Source organism: Ruditapes philippinarum, unplaced genomic scaffold (assembly GCF_026571515.1).
Source record: "Ruditapes philippinarum isolate M1 unplaced genomic scaffold, ASM2657151v2 ctg12131_1_1_1_1, whole genome shotgun sequence".
In the NCBI taxonomy this organism is placed as follows: domain Eukaryota; kingdom Metazoa; phylum Mollusca; class Bivalvia; order Venerida; family Veneridae; genus Ruditapes; species Ruditapes philippinarum.
In genome coordinates, this window is record NW_026853993.1 from 2,073 (window position 1) to 23,798 (window position 21,726).

General features: G+C 31.6%; 1 protein-coding gene across 1 annotated transcript; it reads right to left on the minus strand.

Moving 5' to 3' along the window:
* Positions 1-2,240: 2,240 nt before the first annotated feature.
* Positions 2,241-21,371, minus strand: LOC132738636 (uncharacterized). The gene is made up of 9 exons (XM_060726195.1): positions 21,282-21,371; positions 14,742-14,789; positions 14,156-14,171; positions 13,044-13,190; positions 8,002-8,098; positions 6,021-6,096; positions 4,486-4,644; positions 3,515-3,605; positions 2,241-2,700 (listed from the first exon to the last, which is right to left on the minus strand). The coding sequence occupies exons 1-9, from the start codon at positions 21,369-21,371 to the stop codon at positions 2,579-2,581; spliced, it is 846 nt and encodes a 281-aa protein (XP_060582178.1). The 3' UTR covers positions 2,241-2,578.
* Between the last annotated feature and the right edge of the window lie 355 nt (positions 21,372-21,726).

Sequence of the window (21,726 nt, forward strand, 5' to 3'; positions counted from 1 at the left end):
AAAGCAGTCCAATTTGGGGGATTTTTTGTGCTAAAACGAAACTGTTTTACCACACCCGACTTTACAAAGATTTTTTACCTATCAAATTATTTTTTTAGCAATTTTGTTCTAATGGAAAGCGGTTGCATTTTTTCTATTTTAACTTAAAAAACAATGTTGAAAATTTAAAATTAAATTTTTTCCAAGCCGTATCTTTTAGAAAGAATAAAATATAATAATATAATGAAGAATAAAGATGATGAACGAATAATATAATAAAAGACAAGTTAATATAGCTGAAACGAACGGCACGTATGTCGAAATTGGTTGCCAAAAAACTTTTTTTTAAAATAATGTACAACAACATTTTCGGCTGAGATTATTAGCCGATTTCAATTCTTGTGTTCGGAATAACATCATTGATATTTTTAACTATCCTTATTTATAACAGAAGCAAGTAGCCATGTAACAGAAGTATAGCTAATTGGACGTTTTAAAGTGTACAAAGCTATATATCTGCTACATGAATTTTACAAAAACTTTTGTTTTTGTTTGTTTTTTTTTATTTTTTTTATTTTTGAATTTTGAAAAATTGTATTTTCCAAAATCCTAACTACTAAAAACACCTTTATGAACGGAAAATACGCTTGTGTGTTTCATTAAAAAGTCATGGCCATTGCTAAACGTTAAAAGACATGCTTAAAGGCCCATTTCTCCAAAATCTTTTTGCTTTTGATGTCTTGTTACGGTTTTCAAAAAAAAAAATGGAAAAAAGGCCAATTACATGGAACAACTCATCTGATGCGGTATATCGCCTTTAAGCAATTAGTATAGTTATAGTGATTAAGTAATTTGTATGGAAGTTGAAAATACAATGTACTACTAACTTTTTTTAAACCCCATGTTTTACATTTCTAACTTTATAAAAAATAAGATCACATTCCTGGCGCTTTTTTTTTCAAATGACTAGTGTCTAACATGTTTCTAAAATCAATTTATAAAACTGTTAAAAGAAACACAACAACTCATATTTGGGCCTGTTCTAAAAAAAAGTTTTAATTTGTTTCTGCCTTTTTAAAAATAGAAACACATAGTAATCCGTGTTTCGGAAGCTTTTCCTATATTTACGTAAAACACTTCAAATGTGTGTGTAAGATAAAAAAAGACAGTCGTCATGTACAACTCTTCCCCGGGATTCAAACCAATAACGTTATTGAAAAACACATTGTTAGTTTAAAGAGTTCATGAATTATAAATGAGCCGCGCCACGACGACAAAACCCAAACATAATGGGTTTGCGACCAGCATGGATCCAGACCAGCCTGCGCATCCGCGCAGTCTGATCAGGATCCATGCTGTTCGCTATCGGTTTCTCTACTTGTTTATAGTTTGTAAGGGCGAACAGCATGGATCCTGATCAGACTGGCGCGGATGCGCAGGCTGGTCTGGATCCATGCTGGTCGCAAAAGCCACTATGTTGGTTTTGTCGTGACGCGGCTCAAATGTATGTTGACTTTATAACCCTTTAAAGAATTGCCGCTTTTTTAACATAAAAAGTGTATTTCTCATTTTTGTATGTTACAGTTTTTAAAGCACATAAAATATGTATTTAAAACAAACATATTTCATAAATAATACATAGATGACATTCAAGTTTTTTTTCTACAAATATACCGTTTATTTTCATTCAAGTGGTAAGAAAATAAATATTTCATAAGTGGCAAGAAGCCCACGAGTGAATATAATAATTTTCATACCACAATATGAAAATAAAATCCTGTATTTATAGAAAAATACTTGAATTTTCTATGTTTATATACAATTTTCACATTTTTAACATAACAATTTGAAAGACTTCCCCTTAAAATCTGTGCATTGGCTGAAAATTGGAAGAGTTTAGTCATGCAAGACACCAGTAAAAATACGGAAAATAAGGTTTCACTGCAGTGAAAAATAAAATTTTAAAGTAAAAATATGGAAATATGAAAATACGAGTTTTATTTCATCAATATTTCTCAATATTTAATTTAAAGTATATAATAAATGTAAATATTAACCTATAGAAGTATTGAGACTTAAAGCATTCATGTACCTTAATTACAACAATATAAATAACCCGACAAAGATATACCCGCATTAACAAGGGAGATAAATATTGGTTATACTATTAGTGTCTGTTACAAGAGTTACATAAAATTCAAGTCAGGAAAATGGGATCTTTAAATTTTGTTGAGCTGTTGTGCTCGGCATGAACTGGAGAGTTGGAGAGTGTCAAGGGCTCTCCATTGTTAAAAGTAACTAAAATAATTCATAATATTGTATTAAAATAATTGAGCTCATTTCATAAAAAAGAAAAAATGAAGGAAAAAGTCGTAGAAAAAAAGAAATTATCAACTTGATCTTTTGGCTATTTTTCATTTGAATGTTGCTTTCGACATATGCGAAAAAACACATCACTTTCTTGACAGTCAGCTTCTATTTCTTTTATCGTCACTTCCTGTTACTGAACAAGATGAAGGAGACACACTCGAATCTTTACTGTAGTCGCTTCCGGTCTTCGATTTTCCGGTGTTTCCTTGACAACGACATTGCTGCGTGTCTAGCTTCGGTATAGGACAGTACCATGAGACCAAAAAACTATAGCTGTTATTGTACCAAGAACACCGATGGATAACTTGAAGGTAGTTGTTTCTGAACATTTAATGCAGTCTTTATTTGTACCTGTATATTGACAAAAAAACATGTTTTCTTTAAAGATACACACACATTTACCTATATCAAATCGTGAAGACACGTGCAAATCATTTCAAACTGAAAGGATATAAAGCTGTATCTTATGAAACATTTACATAAACTTCAAAAAAAGCTAAAAATAATTATGTTGTTTTCTATAATTTTATGGTCGATACCCGAAAGATTTGTAACATAAAATGTTTCTGTTTTTAACAAACATGAAAACTGTATATTAAGAGAATGAAATTTTCCAGAACAAAAACACTATGCTGCTATTATTATGATTAGGTTTCAATTATTTCATAAGATTTCGTGCATGTTTCATTAATTCAAAATGGAAATGCACCAACATATTTCTTTCTTACTATTCCTTTTCGAAATTCCAACAAAAAGGTTGTGCTACAAACAGTCTAAAATAATATTAAATAATGGATTAACAGATAATCTGTAAGTGTAAACATATGTGAGGTGTCACTTGGAAAATTTATTTTTTAAAAGTAGTTTTAGTCATTTTATAGAAAAGCATGAAAAATCATATATGAGCCGCGTCACGACAAAACCAATATAGTGCGTTTGCGACCAGCATGGATCCAGACCAGCCTGCGCATCCGCGCAGTCTCATCAGGATCCATGCTGTTCGCTTACCAACTCTATTACATGTAGAGAAACTGATAGGGAACAGCATTGATCCTTATCAGACTGCGCGGATATACGCATTATGTTTGTTTTGTCGTGACGCGGCTCATATCAATAATTCCACTATGAGGTACTTTTATTTGCAATTATAAACACTGATATTTACCTTGTTTTGTAATGTTTACTGAAGCTTCTACAAACATGCCTGAACGCTCATGAGCATCTCTCTTCCTTCTACTCGAACGGGAACAGTGAGCCTGGAATATACAAATTGATGTACACCATACATATATTTGCTTGAGTATATGATAATAAGAAAGTGGGACAACCTTGCAAAATTGAAATGTTGCATGCTTGGTTATTCAGACTGGTTATTGACGGTAGTAGTAAATATCACTAAAGAAATTAGTTAAGGATGCAAATATTGTGAATTTTCAGATTAACTGTTAGAGGCAAAATCCCAAAAACACCTTTGTGCAATATTTAAAGGTTGTATCATAGTTTGGGGACCTTTTTTGTTGAAAATGTGTCAGAGTTAAATCGTATACATATACATATAAATGCACAAGCGTTAACTGGAGTGCAGGTATTAGTTACCCGCACTCGAAAGCATGTCCTTTGATTGGCTCATTTTTGCTGGGTTTACTTATTGTGACGGAAGTGAAAGGGAAAGCGACAGAAATATCATATTCAGAAGCTCGTTCATTGGTTACTTTTTTCTGGGGTTTCATATTGTGACAAACAGGGAACGTGGTTTTTTTTGTTTTTGTTTGACTATGATACAAAAGAGAAAGAACATCAAAACACTCGGCAATCTGATTTATACAAATCAGATAGCCTCGTGTTTCGATGCTCTTTCCATTACAAAGAGCATCCGTCGCAGTAGAACTATCAATCTTAAATTAGGCGAAACTTAAGGTTACAGAAAAAGTTGTCTATGGCTTGATTGAAACTTCAACTGTAAGTCAATGACTTAAGCCAGATGTACACAGATGTAACAAGTATCGAATAAGTATATAGTATGGACATAAAGACTATCTGTACGGTAATATATCGGAAGACATGTTTTTCTACACGTGTAGGGATATCTGCATGTTCGCATCTGGTTCGAATGTGAAAAAAAAAAATGTAACTTACAGCTCCACACTGCCCAGCGGTTGTTGTGTCACTGTCCTCCATACATAGTGTGACGTCACATCTAAAATACAAGGCATTAGCAGCATCGACCGGATTGTTTGTAAATGCAGACATCTCGAATTTAGGTGAGTATGCAATGTACGTTTTTATATTTCCGTCCTAAAAATAGATGTATCAATACAACTGCAATATTAAGGTAGTGTTCAAGAAATACATTTGTTAAATTGATATTCCCGCCCTGTGATCACACGATTTTTCAAAACTTCTTAACATTTTATTTTTATATACAATTTTCTTCAAGATGAATTTCGAATCTTTACTTATATCTACATTGACACCAAACCAGTAAACTGATCTGTTTAAAATGATAAAATAACGTATATTGTGGCATAGTACGATGCCAGGTGGTCATTCATTATATGCTATGATACTAAGAACAGTAATAATTCGATTCAAGCATAATAATGCATACAAATTTATGCTCAATATTAACCTAAAATAATTCCCCTGTGGATCTTATTAACGTATGAATAAAACCGATTTATTTGGCAATGTTAACTTTGAAATATATATGTTTATTTCAGTACGATCTAACTTTTTGTTAAATATGGCCCATTTATCTTTTTGTTAAATATGGTCCAGAACGGAAATTGCCCTTAAAAATTGCCTCCATAAAGTAACCAAGGATCATAATACTGAAAAAAGCTATCAATCGTTTCTGTTAACATCAAATGAGCTTTGACTTTTTATTCATGTTTACATTCTTGCCAAGTTTTATGTAAACTAAACTAACCGACTTTACGATATGTATTTTAACATAAGGACACATGGATATTCTGAAGTGGAATTCCTTTGATCCTGTTTAGATCTTTAATAACTCAAAATTCTAAATGATATATCAAAACAGCTATTATTAGCAACGTGTATATATAGCTCAACACCATTCAGTGTTTAAAACTTTGACTTATCAACTTATATACAATTTATACAAATCGTGCAAACTATTTGTTAAAAAATTTCAGGTTTATCACCTCTTTCTAAATACGTCAACAAAAGTTATTTAAATCACCAAATTATAAAAAAATGACTCTTGCAAAGTGTCTTCTCTTATGATATTCTCTAAGAACGATGATTGTCAGGTGTGAATGTTTAAACATTCAGGGGATTGTTTTGATGAAGAGAACAAATGAATTATGTTTTGTCACTTTCCTTGCAAAGACGTAAAGCAGAACGCAACTTCCTGCAACTCAATATCTTTCGTGAACTGCCAAATGTCATTTATACTGCGCCGGCGAATTGTTATTTTATTCACCATGCCTTACAAAGTAGTTTACTATTATATTTCTATAGTCCAATGTATATAATGTTCTTATTATAAGTGAAATCTTACGATTTATCCAGTATGTTTTGGGATACATGCATGAGTGTTTTGTATGTCTTTATTTCTATAAATGCAATTTCGACAATAAAGAGTAGTGACACATTAGAAACAATACAAAACTCTGAAAACAAAGTTCAAAGTACAAGCCTCTTACCAGGGTTGATGACACATCTTTAACGAAACCTACATTTGTATTCATATTCTCAAAAATATCCACGTCCAAGAAGCACCTGTAAGAAGTCGTTTACATGTATGTAAAGAATCAAAATATATGTGTTAAGTATATCTGCATACATTTCCTGACGAGTCAATATATTTTATATTCAAAGAAACAATTTAATTCAAAAATAACAGAACAGCGAGCTTCTGCAATTTGTTTAAGATTGCCAACATCCTTAATATGAGTGAAAAGCATAAAATGTATAATAAAGTGAAAATCGAATGCTTTATTTGATTGATTCTGTCTAAAAGAGATATCATTTTCGACCTTCACTGATAGATATGATAATGTTACTATAATGATTTCATTTTGGCTTCGTGTCGTATAAGTTATAGCTTTTCCCAATGTCTTTGAAGAGAGGATACATGTATACTTAAGTATATCATGCATTTCATAAAAAAGAACTTATGTATACACGCTTTTGCTATTAAAGCCACTGATAACGAATATGTAGTTAGAATTAGCCGGTAGTTGGGGTCATGAGAGATAATGCAACTTTCACTTTACCCGATGACTAGAATAAATCAAACCCAATTTGCACTTTTATCATTTTACTATAATATTGTTGTCATTTGCACTTTATGAATTTCCCTTGTCCGTAAATTATATACTAATATAAGTAGATGTTAATGTTGTCCTGTACTCCATATTCGTGTGTTGGTGGTGGTAACACCACAGGGTAGTGATATGCGTCTAGTACGGCAAGGATCGAAAGTCTCTACATCTTTGTTGTCGCTGGCTAGCCTACTTGAATGTGAAAGGGAGAGTCGAGTGCGTAAATCTTTCCTGCCAGTACATAGCCTCTACACTACCAAGACTCCTTCAAAGACTCCTCGTGGAAATGCACGGTAACTGAGGCTTAGTGTCTAAATTGAAGGAGATCTCGGAGCAGAAAGGGCCTCAGAGATGCAGTGTGTTCGCCCACCGGCGTGTGGAAATGCCTTAGCACTCATCATTACCCCAACTATGGGTCAAATGCCCCACTGCCTTTCTGGGTGACTTGGAAAAGTCAAAGGCTATAGAAGAAAATCCAAACAGAAAATCTGGGGAGATAAACCTCACCGTAGTGGGAACTACAGCCATCTAAGTGAATGACAACCCTAAAAGAAAACCCGGGCCAACAGTGTTGATGTTAGGCATGGTGTAAGCTGCTCCACCCTGTAAAACAACTTTAGTTACGGAAACTGCAAACCAGACACAAACCCAATATCAGGATAGTGATGATGGTCCTCCAAACAGAATTGGACAAATGACTGCTCAAAACACGACTAGGCCATCATTATTAAATCCAAAGCAATCTTGTTACATTGGGGCATGGAATGTGCGTACAATGTACGAAGCAGGTAAACCTGATCAGATAGAGAGAGAAATGCAGAAATACAACATCCAAATACTTGGCGTAAATGAGACCAGATGGACTGGATGATAACAACCAATTCCCAAAACACTATAGTATAAGGAGGGAACTCAACTCCATCACAAAGATAGCCCTCAAGTGGACACCAGCAGAAGGAAAAAGAAATATATGAAGACCCAGAGAAACATGGAGTGAAACATAGACACTGAAATAGAAATGATGGAAAGGAACCTGGAAAGAAAAGGCTGCAAAGGACAGACCAAAATAAAGGAGACTGGTTTCAGCCTTATGTGCCACCTGGAATGAGAGGTAGTAGGAAGGTAATCCATCTTAGTGGTGCCATAATTGTCTTGTGCTTCATGATCATTTTTTCACAGATGACTGAATGCCATTTAAGACACTGTTAGATGAATTCAGAGTTGTTGTTACTTTGAGTTCATCTAATGAACACACTCTTTAAATAAATAAAATATCATTAAAATGATCAACAAAAGAGTGAAATTTCCTAAACGACAAATCAGTAGACTATAAAGACCGTAAAAAAATCTAAGTTCATACCCATCTCCGTCGATAAACTTGATTGCTGGAGAGTTGAATGCCGCCACTTTGTCAACGATGCAGTTAGTTACACGTGCGCCCGCAAAATCCATATTTGCTTTAATAGAAAATAGATATTCTGGCTTGATATTTTGACAGAAATGAAAATCTGAAATGTAGTGTTTATCAACTTTGAGATTTTGAATGGTAGGTTGTCTGCAAAAACACCGAGAAAGACTTATGAGTGTTTTAAAACATTGTCATTTTGACTGTAAAGAGTCTGGTTTATCTTTCTAGATTAAAATGTTGGTTAAAAAAGCTGTGGCACTTGATCATGGAACTCACCTTTAACTATCCGATATACAAGGAATGAATTGACCACTTGATATACTTATTTTTTTTATTTTTTTTTTGCTTTTTGCGAATTATGAATATTTGTATGACCATTCTAAGTTTGAAAGGAAATAAAGAAATAGATGATTAACAGATCAATAAATAAACATAGATTTATACAAATCAACGTGTGAGTGAAGCGTCTCTCTAACTACTGTTTTCTTAATGTCGAGGAAATCTCCCCAAACTTTTACAAATTATTTCTGGTCGAAATCGGTGAAAAACACTTTATGAACTCTCAAAGCAGTACTTAAGTACCTTTCAAAAATAATTACATGAAAACAACACAGAGAAACAGAAATTTGTGAATCATGTGTATGTTTGCAAAGTGTACCTGGGTTGACTGGTGTAGCGTGCATTCACCACAGTCATCAAAACTAACAGAGTCCTAAATTTTCTTTAACTTATGATGTTGGAAAATGTTCAAGGTGTAACACAAAATATTCTCTCTTTTTTAAGAAAATAATAATGTGGAAATACGATGTTAGTAAATAACTGGTAATGTTTTGTATAGTTGCATTAAACATCATGCCAAGTTAGAGAGTTTTTATTTACAGTCCTGCTAAATGAAATAAAAAGGAACTCATTTATATTACTGTGATAGATATGTAAGTAAGTAATGATTCTACTCTTTTTTTGCTAAAAAGGCGGTTCAAATGTAAATGAAAAACAAGTCACTAGTGAAATTAAACATCTAATTATTATTTGTTAGAAGTAAGTTGCAGGAAATTTGTGTCTCGGGTCCTATGGGGAACAATAACAATGGGCGGGACAGCTCAAAGAAAACTTAAAACGAAACTTAATCTGAAGGGTTATTTCACTCATTTACGACAATTTAGTTTAAGATTAAGGGAAGGAACTTATGCTTACAGTATTGAAAATAAAAACACTGCTGAAAGTGGTGATTCTGGTGTGTGCTGTGATGATGGTAGTGATGATAGTGAATGTTTGAATGATAAAGTTGACATATTATAAAAGTTCCATTATTATCCGAAAAGGATTTGCATTTTAAGTCACATCAATATTTTACAGCTTTATCTTTGGAAGAAGACCTCATTTGCTTCTTCGGACATTATCTCAAATACAGAAAAAACGACATTTCGTAAGCTAGCTGGAAAGCTTCCTCACATGAAAGAGTCAAAAGTACCTGATGTGATATTAATTCACAGTGGTGAGGGTCGAGGTGTTTATTATGATAATCTTGAAAAAGGAAGATAAACCCCCGTAACATTTACAGTAAATATGTTCAGTTTATCTAATACTTACTTCCCTTTATCAAAACAAAATGACATGCAAAGTCATTTAATCACTTCTGTTTAATAGGTCAGCACACTCATATATGGAAAATTTCATTTGATATACCATCAAAAACTAAATTCTAGGTCTCTAAATTCAAAGTTTCACCATTTTTTATGTTCAAATTATGTTATTATGTTGAATACTGCTTAAGCCGGTTTTAGATGGTGGCGTGGATAGAGGCTTGCATACTAAAACTTGTAGGAATGATGGTAAAGCAGGCAGCGTATGCCTCTTGTTGGATTTGGAGTTGGCGGGAAAGATATTGTAAGAGCTGCACCCGAGATGGTTGTCGTTAGAAGCACCAAAGCTACTTATTGGCGGGACGGGGACCCTTCCTAATGATGGAGTCCGGTCATGCAGTGCACATTGATATGTTGACCATAACGGGTTGATTGCATTGAAAAAAAATCAGATTTCAAATAACAAGAGTTTCCGTAAGTGACCTACTACTTATCTCCCATGCTTTCTAAATCAGCGTTTAGAGACAAACATGACGCATGACCATAAGACCCAATTTTCGACAATTCACTTTGTAAGAGACATATATGACGTTTGTCACATCATTGTTGGACATATTTTTGTATACGAAGCAACCTTTTGTATGAGAAGCTCAAGAACACAAATTTATTCTAGGTTTTCCATAACATGTGTGTTTTTGTTTGTTATGTTTTTATCTGGTTGTTCATAAAAAGATATTTTAGTTTTAATAAAAAAACTTAGGATTTTGAAATATCAAAACTGTTACAATTTCAATAAAAGCAAAAACGAGTTTGTTTGTTTTGGTAGTGTTGGCTCACCTGTGATCAAAGAATTGAGTTTAGACGGTAGGGCATGTATTAACATACTTACCGATTATCGAATAAAACATTTCTGTCTATAAGGAGTAAAAATGTTTTGAAAAATATTGAATAAGTGACCAAGAAGTCAGAACACTGTCTTCATATTTTCTTAAAGTTTCACAAAGTGGGGCTGAGAAGTCTTGTGACCAAATATTTTAGACTATTTGTGGTCTTTGTAACATAACTCCATATTTGATATTAACATTAACATTGTATTTTTATAAATCAGATATTAATTCATGTTAACTTACAATGTGATCTAATTGACTTAAAGTTTCTTGGTTCAGTTCGTTAGTGGTAGAGGTTAAACCTTAAATACCTTATACATTACAACTTTATACAGGGTGTGTGAACTCCTTACGTCAAATATTGATTGAGACTTTTACTTTATATTTATATTACAATAAGTTAATATACTACCTTACTAAATACTGGAATGAGATAATACGTTATTTCAGATTCATCCGTGAAAAATTCGTATTTAAACTTACAATCCTTTTATTATTTATAATTTCATGCTATTTAAATCAAATCTTCATTCGAAACCACATTTAAATTTGAATACGTCACTAGACGATTAAAAAGGCATTTTCATTTAAAAAAAGAACCGGGGTGCTGAATTTTGAAAAGGTCGAGTGTAATTTTCCAGCCAATGAATAACAATTAAATATATCATAATAACCTTATATCATTTAAAGGTAATTTTTGGGTTGGAATACACGTCGCACCAACACAGTATACGTCATGCGGCGACATTCCAGCTTTACGTCTGGAGGAAAATCTCAGGTGCTCTTCCGACGTACCTTGAGCAAGCTGGATAGCTTCATAACATAAAATAATCCAAAGTCCTTGTCGGGATTGGAGCCCACAGCTTACAGGGGCGAGTAATTTGTAGTCATCGACCTAACCCACTCGGCTATTGACTTCCATAGGTTCAGGGAAAAATTAAAATCAAATTTAAACATAGATAATAATAATAAAATAAAGTAAATAAATCTTTAAAGAACGCCCATATAGTAAAATGATGCAACATAGATGATAATAAAATAATGTAAATAAATCATTAAAGAACGCCCATATCGTCAAATGATGCAAGCTCGGTTAGATGACGGCTATTTAGACGATATGCGTGAGATATTGTTTAAAGACGACATTTTACACATTCAATAATGTTAATGAAATACGTGTACTCTTCATACCAGTGACTAGTTTTAACCAGTTTGAACGTTTCAGTAAATGAGTTATGTAAGTTTTATGTAAAACATGGTTACGATATTTAAAAGTGATCGAGCAAACATACCGACTGAACCCACAACATTTAGACATACACGAACGTCTTACCTAAGAATAAGATTATAAATAAAGCCATCTAGAAAACGCAATTAGCTTAAAAAGTACCTTTAAAATGAACAACTAAACAAGAGCTTCAACAGAAGATATCAGAATAATATTTATCTAAATTAGTGTTTAACGTCTGCAGTTTACATTTGAAATGTTACTTGATTTTCTTGAAAAAAAAAAAATACAAAAGTTAAAATTTGAAAGCTTAACCTTTTCTGAAGTAGTTGCGTGAATTATTAGACTACATATCTGTTTTTATTTTCTGACACAAATCGCACCTTCATCATTTAACTTAAATTTACAATTCATTTTTACATCAAAAATTAAGAAAATAGTATATCATTACCATAATTATCTATTTAGCTAGTTATTTATGGACTATATTTGTCATGCACTATGTTCAGTTTGATTGGGCCTGTTCCTGTTCATGGACAGTATTGGAAAGTACAAGCTACCGTTCACGCCCTTTGCTTCAACATGAAAATGAACTGTTTAATTTAAATACACATACGGCATTACACAGGTGAGAGGACGTTTTTCCTGATTATGAAATTTCCGTCATACAAAATAAATCAAACGAACTTGTCTGAATCTCGACTTGGAAAACATACACCATACAAGGCCGATTGGACGTTTCATGACTTAACTTGGTGCATAATAATAAGGGCATTAGGACAATTAAGAGTTCCAAAATATTCATAAGAATTGTAGAAAATAAACAGAAAATGTAACGTGCTAAATATCTAAATTAAGCATGTGATTTCAGAGAACTGGGTTTAAATTTACTTTCCTTTTATTTTCCTTTTAAGCCTACCGTGATAGAAAGAGCATAGAAACACGAGACTTTCAAATAAATCAGATTGCCGAATGTTTTGATGTTCTTTCTCTTTTGTATCATAATCTAAAATAAAAACACTTTCCCTGTTGTCACATTATGAAACCCCAGAAAAACACTAAACAGTGAACGAGCATCTGAATATGATATTTCTACCGCTATCGCTATCCCTTTCTCTGTCGTCACAATAAGTAAACCCAAAACAAAATGAGCCAATCGGTTCGCATGCTATTGAGTGCGGGTACCTAATACCTACAGTCCAGTGAACGCACTGTGAATGTATGTGTATACGATTTAACTCAATTTAACATATTTAAACAGAAATATCCCCAAACTATGATACAACACATACTTACATTCATAGGTGTCGATTGTCATGGCAAATTTAAGTTTGGCTGATTCTCCAAGATCAAGTGTCGTTTTGTCAGCATGTGCTAGACTGTCTACAACTGTCAAAGCAAATGTGTATGCAGTTGCATCAACATCAGTAGGTTTTGGTTTGTCTGTAATGTAAAAATGTTACATGTTGTATATCAAAGCTCCGTGCATTGTAGCTTCTGAGGACGAGTTATTCTAACCTGTTTCCAAAACAAATAATTGTAGCCAAAGTAATCATCATGATTTAAATGCCTATTATATAATTTCGCTAGACAATAATCATATAATAAAAATGTATTTTTCTATAACTGTATAAATGCAGCAAAGAGATCTCCAGTTGTTTATGAAATAAAGATTTTGGTATTCTATTATAAAGTATTAAATCTGTATATAAAAAGTTAAATTAAAGCATAACACAATCTGATAAGTGTGATTACTGGGTAAATATAAGCAAATACGCTAAAGCCCTTGCAAACGTTTGTGTTACATCAATGAGGTTCTAAAATTTGACTAAATGATGCTGAAACATAAGTTACAAGCAAGGAAATATTGTGTGGACATTGGGTGAATTATTTAGCTTAACATGAATATAAAATAGTTAATCAAGAAATTGTTAAAGTAGCCAATGTCGTAGACATGCACAACGTTTACATTGGTCAACATGTTAATCGGTAATGACCACGGCACAGAGTTGGGTAGGAGACTCTTCTCGTATATCAAAATTAACTTAAAAACAAATATAATTTCCGTTACATATTGATCGGCGAAACAGAAAACTTGCCTCAAAAACGGCAGCAAGATCGTCATTTTCACACATGAATTATCTTGAAAATAAAAATCTTAGAAACGTTTTCGTAATGGTGGTACAAGCCTTATATGCTGATTTTGTAATTCATTTCTTCAATTTGAGTTGCTATAGATTATACCATCGTCTCGTTTCCTACATAGGCGTTATTTGGGATAATATCATACGTTTTCTTCACATTACTGCTTTACGGTATAAATATTTTAAGATAATTTAGCTCTTAATGCTGTAGGAGTAAAATTAAAATGGAATAGTAGAAATACTAGTAATGAACATTGTACTTACGGTTCTTCCCGCATGCCTTAAAAGGAGAAAGAAAATACATTTATTTAATTTCTTGATTACAGGATGGACTTCTATCATAAATACAGCAACGTCTGTCATGAAACGCACTTCTTCAGCATTTCAGCATTTTGTAATTCACCAACGTACGAAAAAAATGGAAGCCTTCAAGAATGTCCGAAAGATGAAATTGAAAATTGTGCAGACTCAGCTTGATTGAGTGCGTTCATGGGCAGTAGTGGTAAATATCTAAGCTACAGTACACGCCACTAGCACAGGCTTCATCAGAATTCAACCAATGAAAGTAGAGAAATGTTGACTTAAGAAACATCGTTCAAAGCACAATTTTTATTTCCTAGAACATTTTTGTGATTAATTTGGCAAGTGAATTGACGACTGTGCACAATAACTTTGATATCTTTGTGTGTCAACTTTATTGCAATACATATATAGAGTATATACGTGCAATAATTCATTGTTACAATGAAAATGCTTCACTTCTTTTCATTAGATCGCCTTTGTATCATCATGAGTTTAAGAAGAACGTAACACTGTACTAGTTGAAGCCGTAATAATTCATTGTACTCACATGGTGGAGGAAAAGAACATTTGCAAGGATGGATATAAAAATCTGCATCTGAAAATTAAAAAAGGAAAAACTTTAAATCATATCTCCTGTCTAGTAATATCTTTTTTTCTCTTTAAAAAATTGTTTATTAAGATGGAAATGTATTTGCATCTAAATATTTGTCTTATCTCCCATTTTGACCCAAAGGTCAAGAGGCATGATTTATATATATATTTAATTTCCTTTGAAATCGTCTCTGAGCCAAAGACAAATGTCCGTATAATTATATTTCTATGTAAATTAAGCGACCACCAGGGCTGAGTCAATTTTTATTATATAAATTCTGTAGAAACAAACTTAAAAGGCTTCAGTAAATTTCAGGACTATCATATTTTACACAGAACAAATTCTGTAAAACACAAGGTGAAAAAACATTCAAAATATGGAAGTCCTGAAATTTACTGAAGCCGTTTAAGTTTGTTTCAAAAAGAAGCTAATGTTATGTTAGTGATCACTGGTAGGTGTCATTTTTTAGCCTAGTAACACAATGACAAAAAAAGAGATAAGAACGGAAGGCCTATAACATCTAAACTCAGAAAGATACAACAATAGGGATGACACATTCTTAATGTCTATGATCTAGACACTGACATTACGGGAGCATTTTTCTTTATTCTTACAAAAGTAAATTTAACTTAAATGAACTTGAGGCAGGGCTGATTTGACCCTTGTGCCATACAACATAAGGTTCAGTTACATACAAAATGTGGAAAGTCCGAGCAAAAAGTTAAAAGGTTTTTTTAAAAAAAATATTTATAGCAGTCATTTATAAAAATGAATTTGCATAGTATTTGCATGTTAAAGGATGTGACCGGTAGCTTGCGATTACTACTACCGTACATGAACATATTCAATCAAACCGAGCTTGCAACATTTTGCCGCGTTGGGTTTTCATTATGGATTATGTTTTTCTCTATAACTAATAATTTTTGTTGAAGCTAGCTAGGCAATGCTTCACACATTATATCTTCTTATATTTTCGAAATATTTTTTCCTTTACCAGTCAATACAAGTCAATGTAAAAACTATGGCCCCCTTGTCTGGCCATTTGTTTACCGAAAGAAAATAAAGTTTTGATGTTTTTTTCTACATAAAGTTTCCAAGGAGAAACTTTTGATTTTTTTCTCTTTATACTAGTTAATGTATATAAACTGAGTGACGTGGTCTAAAGGTGGGAACCATTCAAGAATCATTCGCGGATCATGTCTTTGAAGTTTGGTAAGAGAAAAATGCTGTTGTAGATGATTGCGGATAACGACACACAAAGGACGACAAACACAGTGCTGACTTCTGAGCACAGGTTAGGAACTGTTTCATGACTGATAACCTATCGTATTTTCTTCTGGTAAAAGTTATGGTGTTTATTTTCAAGGAGAATAAAAGTAATTGTTATTTTTATCTATAGATACAAAGAAATAAGTGTAACATGAAGTGTAAGTTAAATGAGTATGGTTGCCAAATGCTATGCAATTGTAAAGTCATTGTTAGAAAAAAAAACAATAATTTATTTCAATCCAACATTTATACGCAATATAATAACAATGCAATGCCAAAAAAGATTGAGTAGAAAGCTGCAGGCTTTTTTTAGAAACTCTCCTTAAAGTACTGTTTATAACACAATAGCAAATTTTGCTCATTTAGTTTGAGAGTTAATTCATTTATTTCTATGAAAATGAGCTGTTGTAAGAGTGCACACATATACGATAGCTCGTGGTTTGATACCGAAACGCCTGATGTGCGTTTTTATAAACAATTTTTTAAATTTTAATTCAAACAGAGCATCTTGTTGTGATTGTAGAAAGAGATACAATACGATTTTAAAGAAGTTACAAGAATCAACTTAAAAAGGTATGAACCACAAGATTTTGGAAACAATTTAACAGCATAATAAAATTACTGGGGAAGCAAATCTGCCTAAAAAGTTCGTTTTTGATTATGAAAAAAGGCGGTCATAACTGAAGTAGAACCAGAATGATATTATTTTGATGATGGAAAATCTAATGCTTATAATCCTACCTTTGACGAATATTTGTGACGAAGTTTGTGCTACAGGGAGCAATCAAATCAATAACAAAGCGATATAGCCAAATGACAAACCATTTAATGAATATTGTATTTGAAATTGTTGATATTTTGGTATGGAATATAATGATTAATTTTATTGAACATTTTTTAAGGCTGGTTATTTCCCTGAAATGTTGATGCAAACTTTAACTGTTCCTTAAAAGGTGAAATAATAGAAATGGAAATAATTACAAAATTGAAATCTCATATCGTTTTATTCCTCTAGTAATGATGCTTGAAAATATAAATTATGATTGTTTATAAGGGACTTATATTTCTACTAAACAATCAAACAACAGAAATCCTTTCAATACGATTTTTTTCTCGCGAATCTTAATAAAGTATCTGTTCTAAAGATATTGCAATCTCAGTAAGAATTTGAAGTTGACATTCTATAGTTAAAATATTTGAATTTCTGAATTTCGTACAACTAGTTATAAGTGTTATTATTGGAAATCATTTGGGTATAACTGTTGATATATAGGTTTAAAATATCTGCTTTTAATCACTCGGGTAAAGAAACAAATTTTTTCTCGTTTTAATCGTGTTTAGGCGGAGTCCCCGCCCTTAAACCCTTTGTTCTTTTGTATTTTCGTCCGAAAGGTAATTTAAAAAGAATTTATTAATCCCTGATTACTTTCTTTATGTGAATTTTGCGTTAGTATACCTTTATATTTTGGGAAGGTGGCTTACATAAAGGAAACCTAATTGGGTATGAAAAAGGTAAAACCGAAGCACATGCATATATTACCTTGATATTTTTTAAATTATATCAAAGAATTATGTGTAACTTTACAAACAAAATGTGATTAACTGATAATATCACACAACTTTCCTTATTTTCAATGTATATGACCATAACGTATGTCTTGATATTATACACACGCAATATGTATAATATGAAGTTGTAAAGGAATTATTTTGTTTAAATAAAAAAGAATCTTATATTCGTTACCATTTTTACACTTGTTTGGATCTCGTCCAGAAAAACAGTTTTTTTTTTATTATTATTAAAACAGGTCAGATCCTTGTTTTCTTGAATATGCCCTTTCCTTAATTATCTTGAAAATGGTTCGGATTGTTATATAATAGAAATGTGAAGTATTTTCTTCTTTTTGTTTTTATAGAGTAGCAAGGTATATCTTATTTGAATTAAATTTATTAATTTCAATTTCTGTTTTTACAATAAATATTATATGTTGTTTCAAGAGATAACGGAAATCTAAAATATGTACATATGGTCTTACTTGCATTGCGTTTGTAATAATTTATTTATTTATTTATTTATTTATTTATTTATTTATTTATTTATTTATTTATTTATTTATTTATTTATTTATTCATTCATTCATTCATTCATTTACAAACAGTACATAGTACTCTAATATACATTGTACAAACAATATAAAAAACATATTCTCAGCCATTCTATATAAGAAATAAAAGGAGACAAGAGAATTGTTTTCACAAAATGGACTTGTCATTTTCTAAAATCTCGTACATTATGTGATAAAAAAAATAATAAAAATGATGGATCCACAGTACCTATAACAATAGCTTGATAAACGAACTTTGTAAAAGAATAATGGATTAAAACAAAGAAGTACAAAAAAGAATTGTTTGCTTGTTCAATTAATACAAATGAGTTAATAAAATCTAGTGACAAAACTTTACTTCTTATAAAAATAATGATGTCTAGTTCACTTAATAGCAACTTGAAATTAACACTTTTATAAATTAAAATTATTTCTTCTTTTTACAGTTATTCACCTTTCACAAAACAGAGGAGAACAGTAACTTTTTTTCAGAGTTGTGTTGGTTTATAATTGCGCAAACACGAATCATATCAAAATGTTAAAAAAAGCAAAATGTTATCGTTATTTTTAGCACAAGTATTAGTGTATGTATGCATGTGCCTGTGTGCGTTTGAGCATAACTTAACAATATCGATATTTTATTTAAAATACCTCAAGTTTGGAGAATTTTACTGATGAACATACTACTTTTGTTCCGACGCAAATTACAACATTTGACAAACTTAATCATTCAACTTAACTTTTACACTTCATTCTCCGTAAAACAAGATAAATAATTACCATTTTGTAGAGTTTCTATCTCCTCCTGTACAATATAAACAAAATAACTATGTGACCTCCTTTTTCTTGAACTATCATTACAAGTTATCAGAAAAAAAATCATACATTACTTGACATATCATATTCCGTTATTATTGGAGACAAGACAATATTAATTTAAAAAAGAAAACAAATATATAAAGATATTGTCACTGCACAGTACAGACGTAAGAAAAAAGTATTACATTTTTACAATGTTTGCTTTTACAATTTCGTTAATGTGATGTTGAATCCTTAGACATTTATAATGACAATATTTCAGAAAGAAGCTTTATAAACAGCGTTCAAATAACCCACGCGTAGTTACGGTTCATTTGTGCGGTATATTCTCACCATGACTTAACAATTTTTATCGCAGGTTTTTTGTTTATTTTTTTTTTATTAAAGATTCCCACTACATGCGGAAAATTTATTACTTGTAATGTTTTATGTACAGAAACGGGCAGGAATAAAGTGTTGTTTTAACCCTATCGCTTATAAATCATAAATGACAAAACATCCGCCTTATGAAATAAGGCTGAGTTCAGCAAATCATAAATTGCAAGCAAAGCACAACATATATAACCACATACTCTCAATCTGTTGATAAAATAATAGTTTTACGTTTTCTTTTCGAAATAATCGGTACTGTATTAATTGATGATATGATAAATGAAACCATTACAAGAGCCATTGACAAGCTAAAGAAACTGAAAACCCTTGACCTGAGACTTGATTTCTAATGGAAAGTTGTTATTCTGATTTATATACTCTCATATTTACACCTATAGTTCTGATAGAGATAAAACCATCAGGATCGGTAACGTGATATGTAGGAAATAAGAAGCGCAGTTTCCTAAGACAAATACAAAGTTGTGTTATATTTGTCTGTTTCTAGTTTATTATCTGAATAATTGTGAATATAATCAATGTATGCATAAACATATATACATAGACCGGGTTCAATACATGATTGTTTAAATTAGAATTATTAAAAGTCTTAACGTAAGCAAGACGTCAGAAAAAAAAATATTTCATATTTTTCATTACATTATTATTCCATCATCATAAGTAAAATATACAATAATATGACATATACTACTATTACATACCTTGAATTTACACATTGTCTGGTTAAATTGCATGTGATATTTTTACCACGGAGTTATCCTTAATCAATAGCAACGGTGTATTTTAAATAAAAATCTGAAAAACCATGCTACAAAAACATTCTAACAGTAGAAAGGAATAAAGCCTTTCTAATAATGTATCAGGTATGTTCGTTTATACGACCGTTACAAAACGTGAGTGGGATTTGCAGACAGCCTAATTTCATTTAATTTTTTTGTGCAGTCACGTGAATCTATTCCATCACACCTTAATACTTATAATCTCTTTAGTTTAACCATTTTTATTGCTTTAAAACATGTACAAGATATATTAAGATTACATGTAATACGAAACAGAGTACGGATATTTCTTAAATAGGAAACATTTGGAATACTGGGCAGTCTTGTCTGTTCGTTCAATTTAAAATCTTCACTGGTTCAATAGTCATTTAAGAACAACGATAGAGACGGGATGGGCAAAAGACAGACACATAGAAGTATTTAATTTGTTTCTGCTTCTGCATCATATGCATATGTCGTACATAACAATATTTTAATAAGGGCGTGGTTTCTGTTACTCAATAGACTGAAAAATGACAGAATGCAAATGTTGTTTCGTAATACTGTTGAGGGATGTCTATGTACTGCAATCAGATTAAAAGAGTACATGTATTGCATGAATTACCCGAACCTTTCATACAAACCTTTGAATGTATTGAATCACTACCGAATTGTAACTACCATTTAACATATGGAGTTATTTCAGTGCCGATAGAAAGACCATGTTACCCTAATATTGCAATTAATTACAATTCTGTTAATCAGTCGAAAGTTTTTTTATGCAAATGAACATACATGATAAGGAAATATCTTTGAAAGAAATATTTTCGACCTGTAAGTTAGAAAGGATTGGACGATATAATACTTTATAAGATACGTACAATGTTAGCGGCTTTTAAAAAATAATTATTTTAATCTGTTTAAACAATATAGTCGTATTCTAGGACTTGAATAAATTTGTTGCGTTAATTTTCTTTAAATAATATGACCTCGGAGTGAATGATAAGTTTTTGTCTGTATCATTATGAAATATATTTTGTTCTACGCTTTTATGGTATTATATTACACTATTAAATATGAAATCCTTCACTGAATAATGAACTGTCGTCTTTAAAAATCGTTTATGCTCAGTTATATAAAACTATTACAGGTACCTTGCTCTGCATTAACTGACCTATCATCCCTTTCAATGACAATGGCCTCGTCTCGTTCTCTGAGGTTTCCCTGCTACTTACTATTACCATGTGCAATTATGCAATTCAAACATCAATTAATATAATGTTTTTTTTACTTTCATTTAAAAAACCGCAATTGGTGTGCCCACTCCCACTTGTTAATAATAAATCAATATGATTGCACAAAGATGTTTTTTAAATCACCGCTTTTCGTTTGTTGTACTATTATTACTAATTTAATTTTTATAAATGCAATTATTTCATGTAAGTAACTATTATAATAATACGTGTTTTACATACATCATGCTATATGCCGTATTTTTACTATTCACAGAAGAGAAAATGACGTCATTCTTTGATCTTTCTCAATCCTGTAATCATGTTGTTGTACATAATTGTATATGTTTGAACTATACTGAACAAA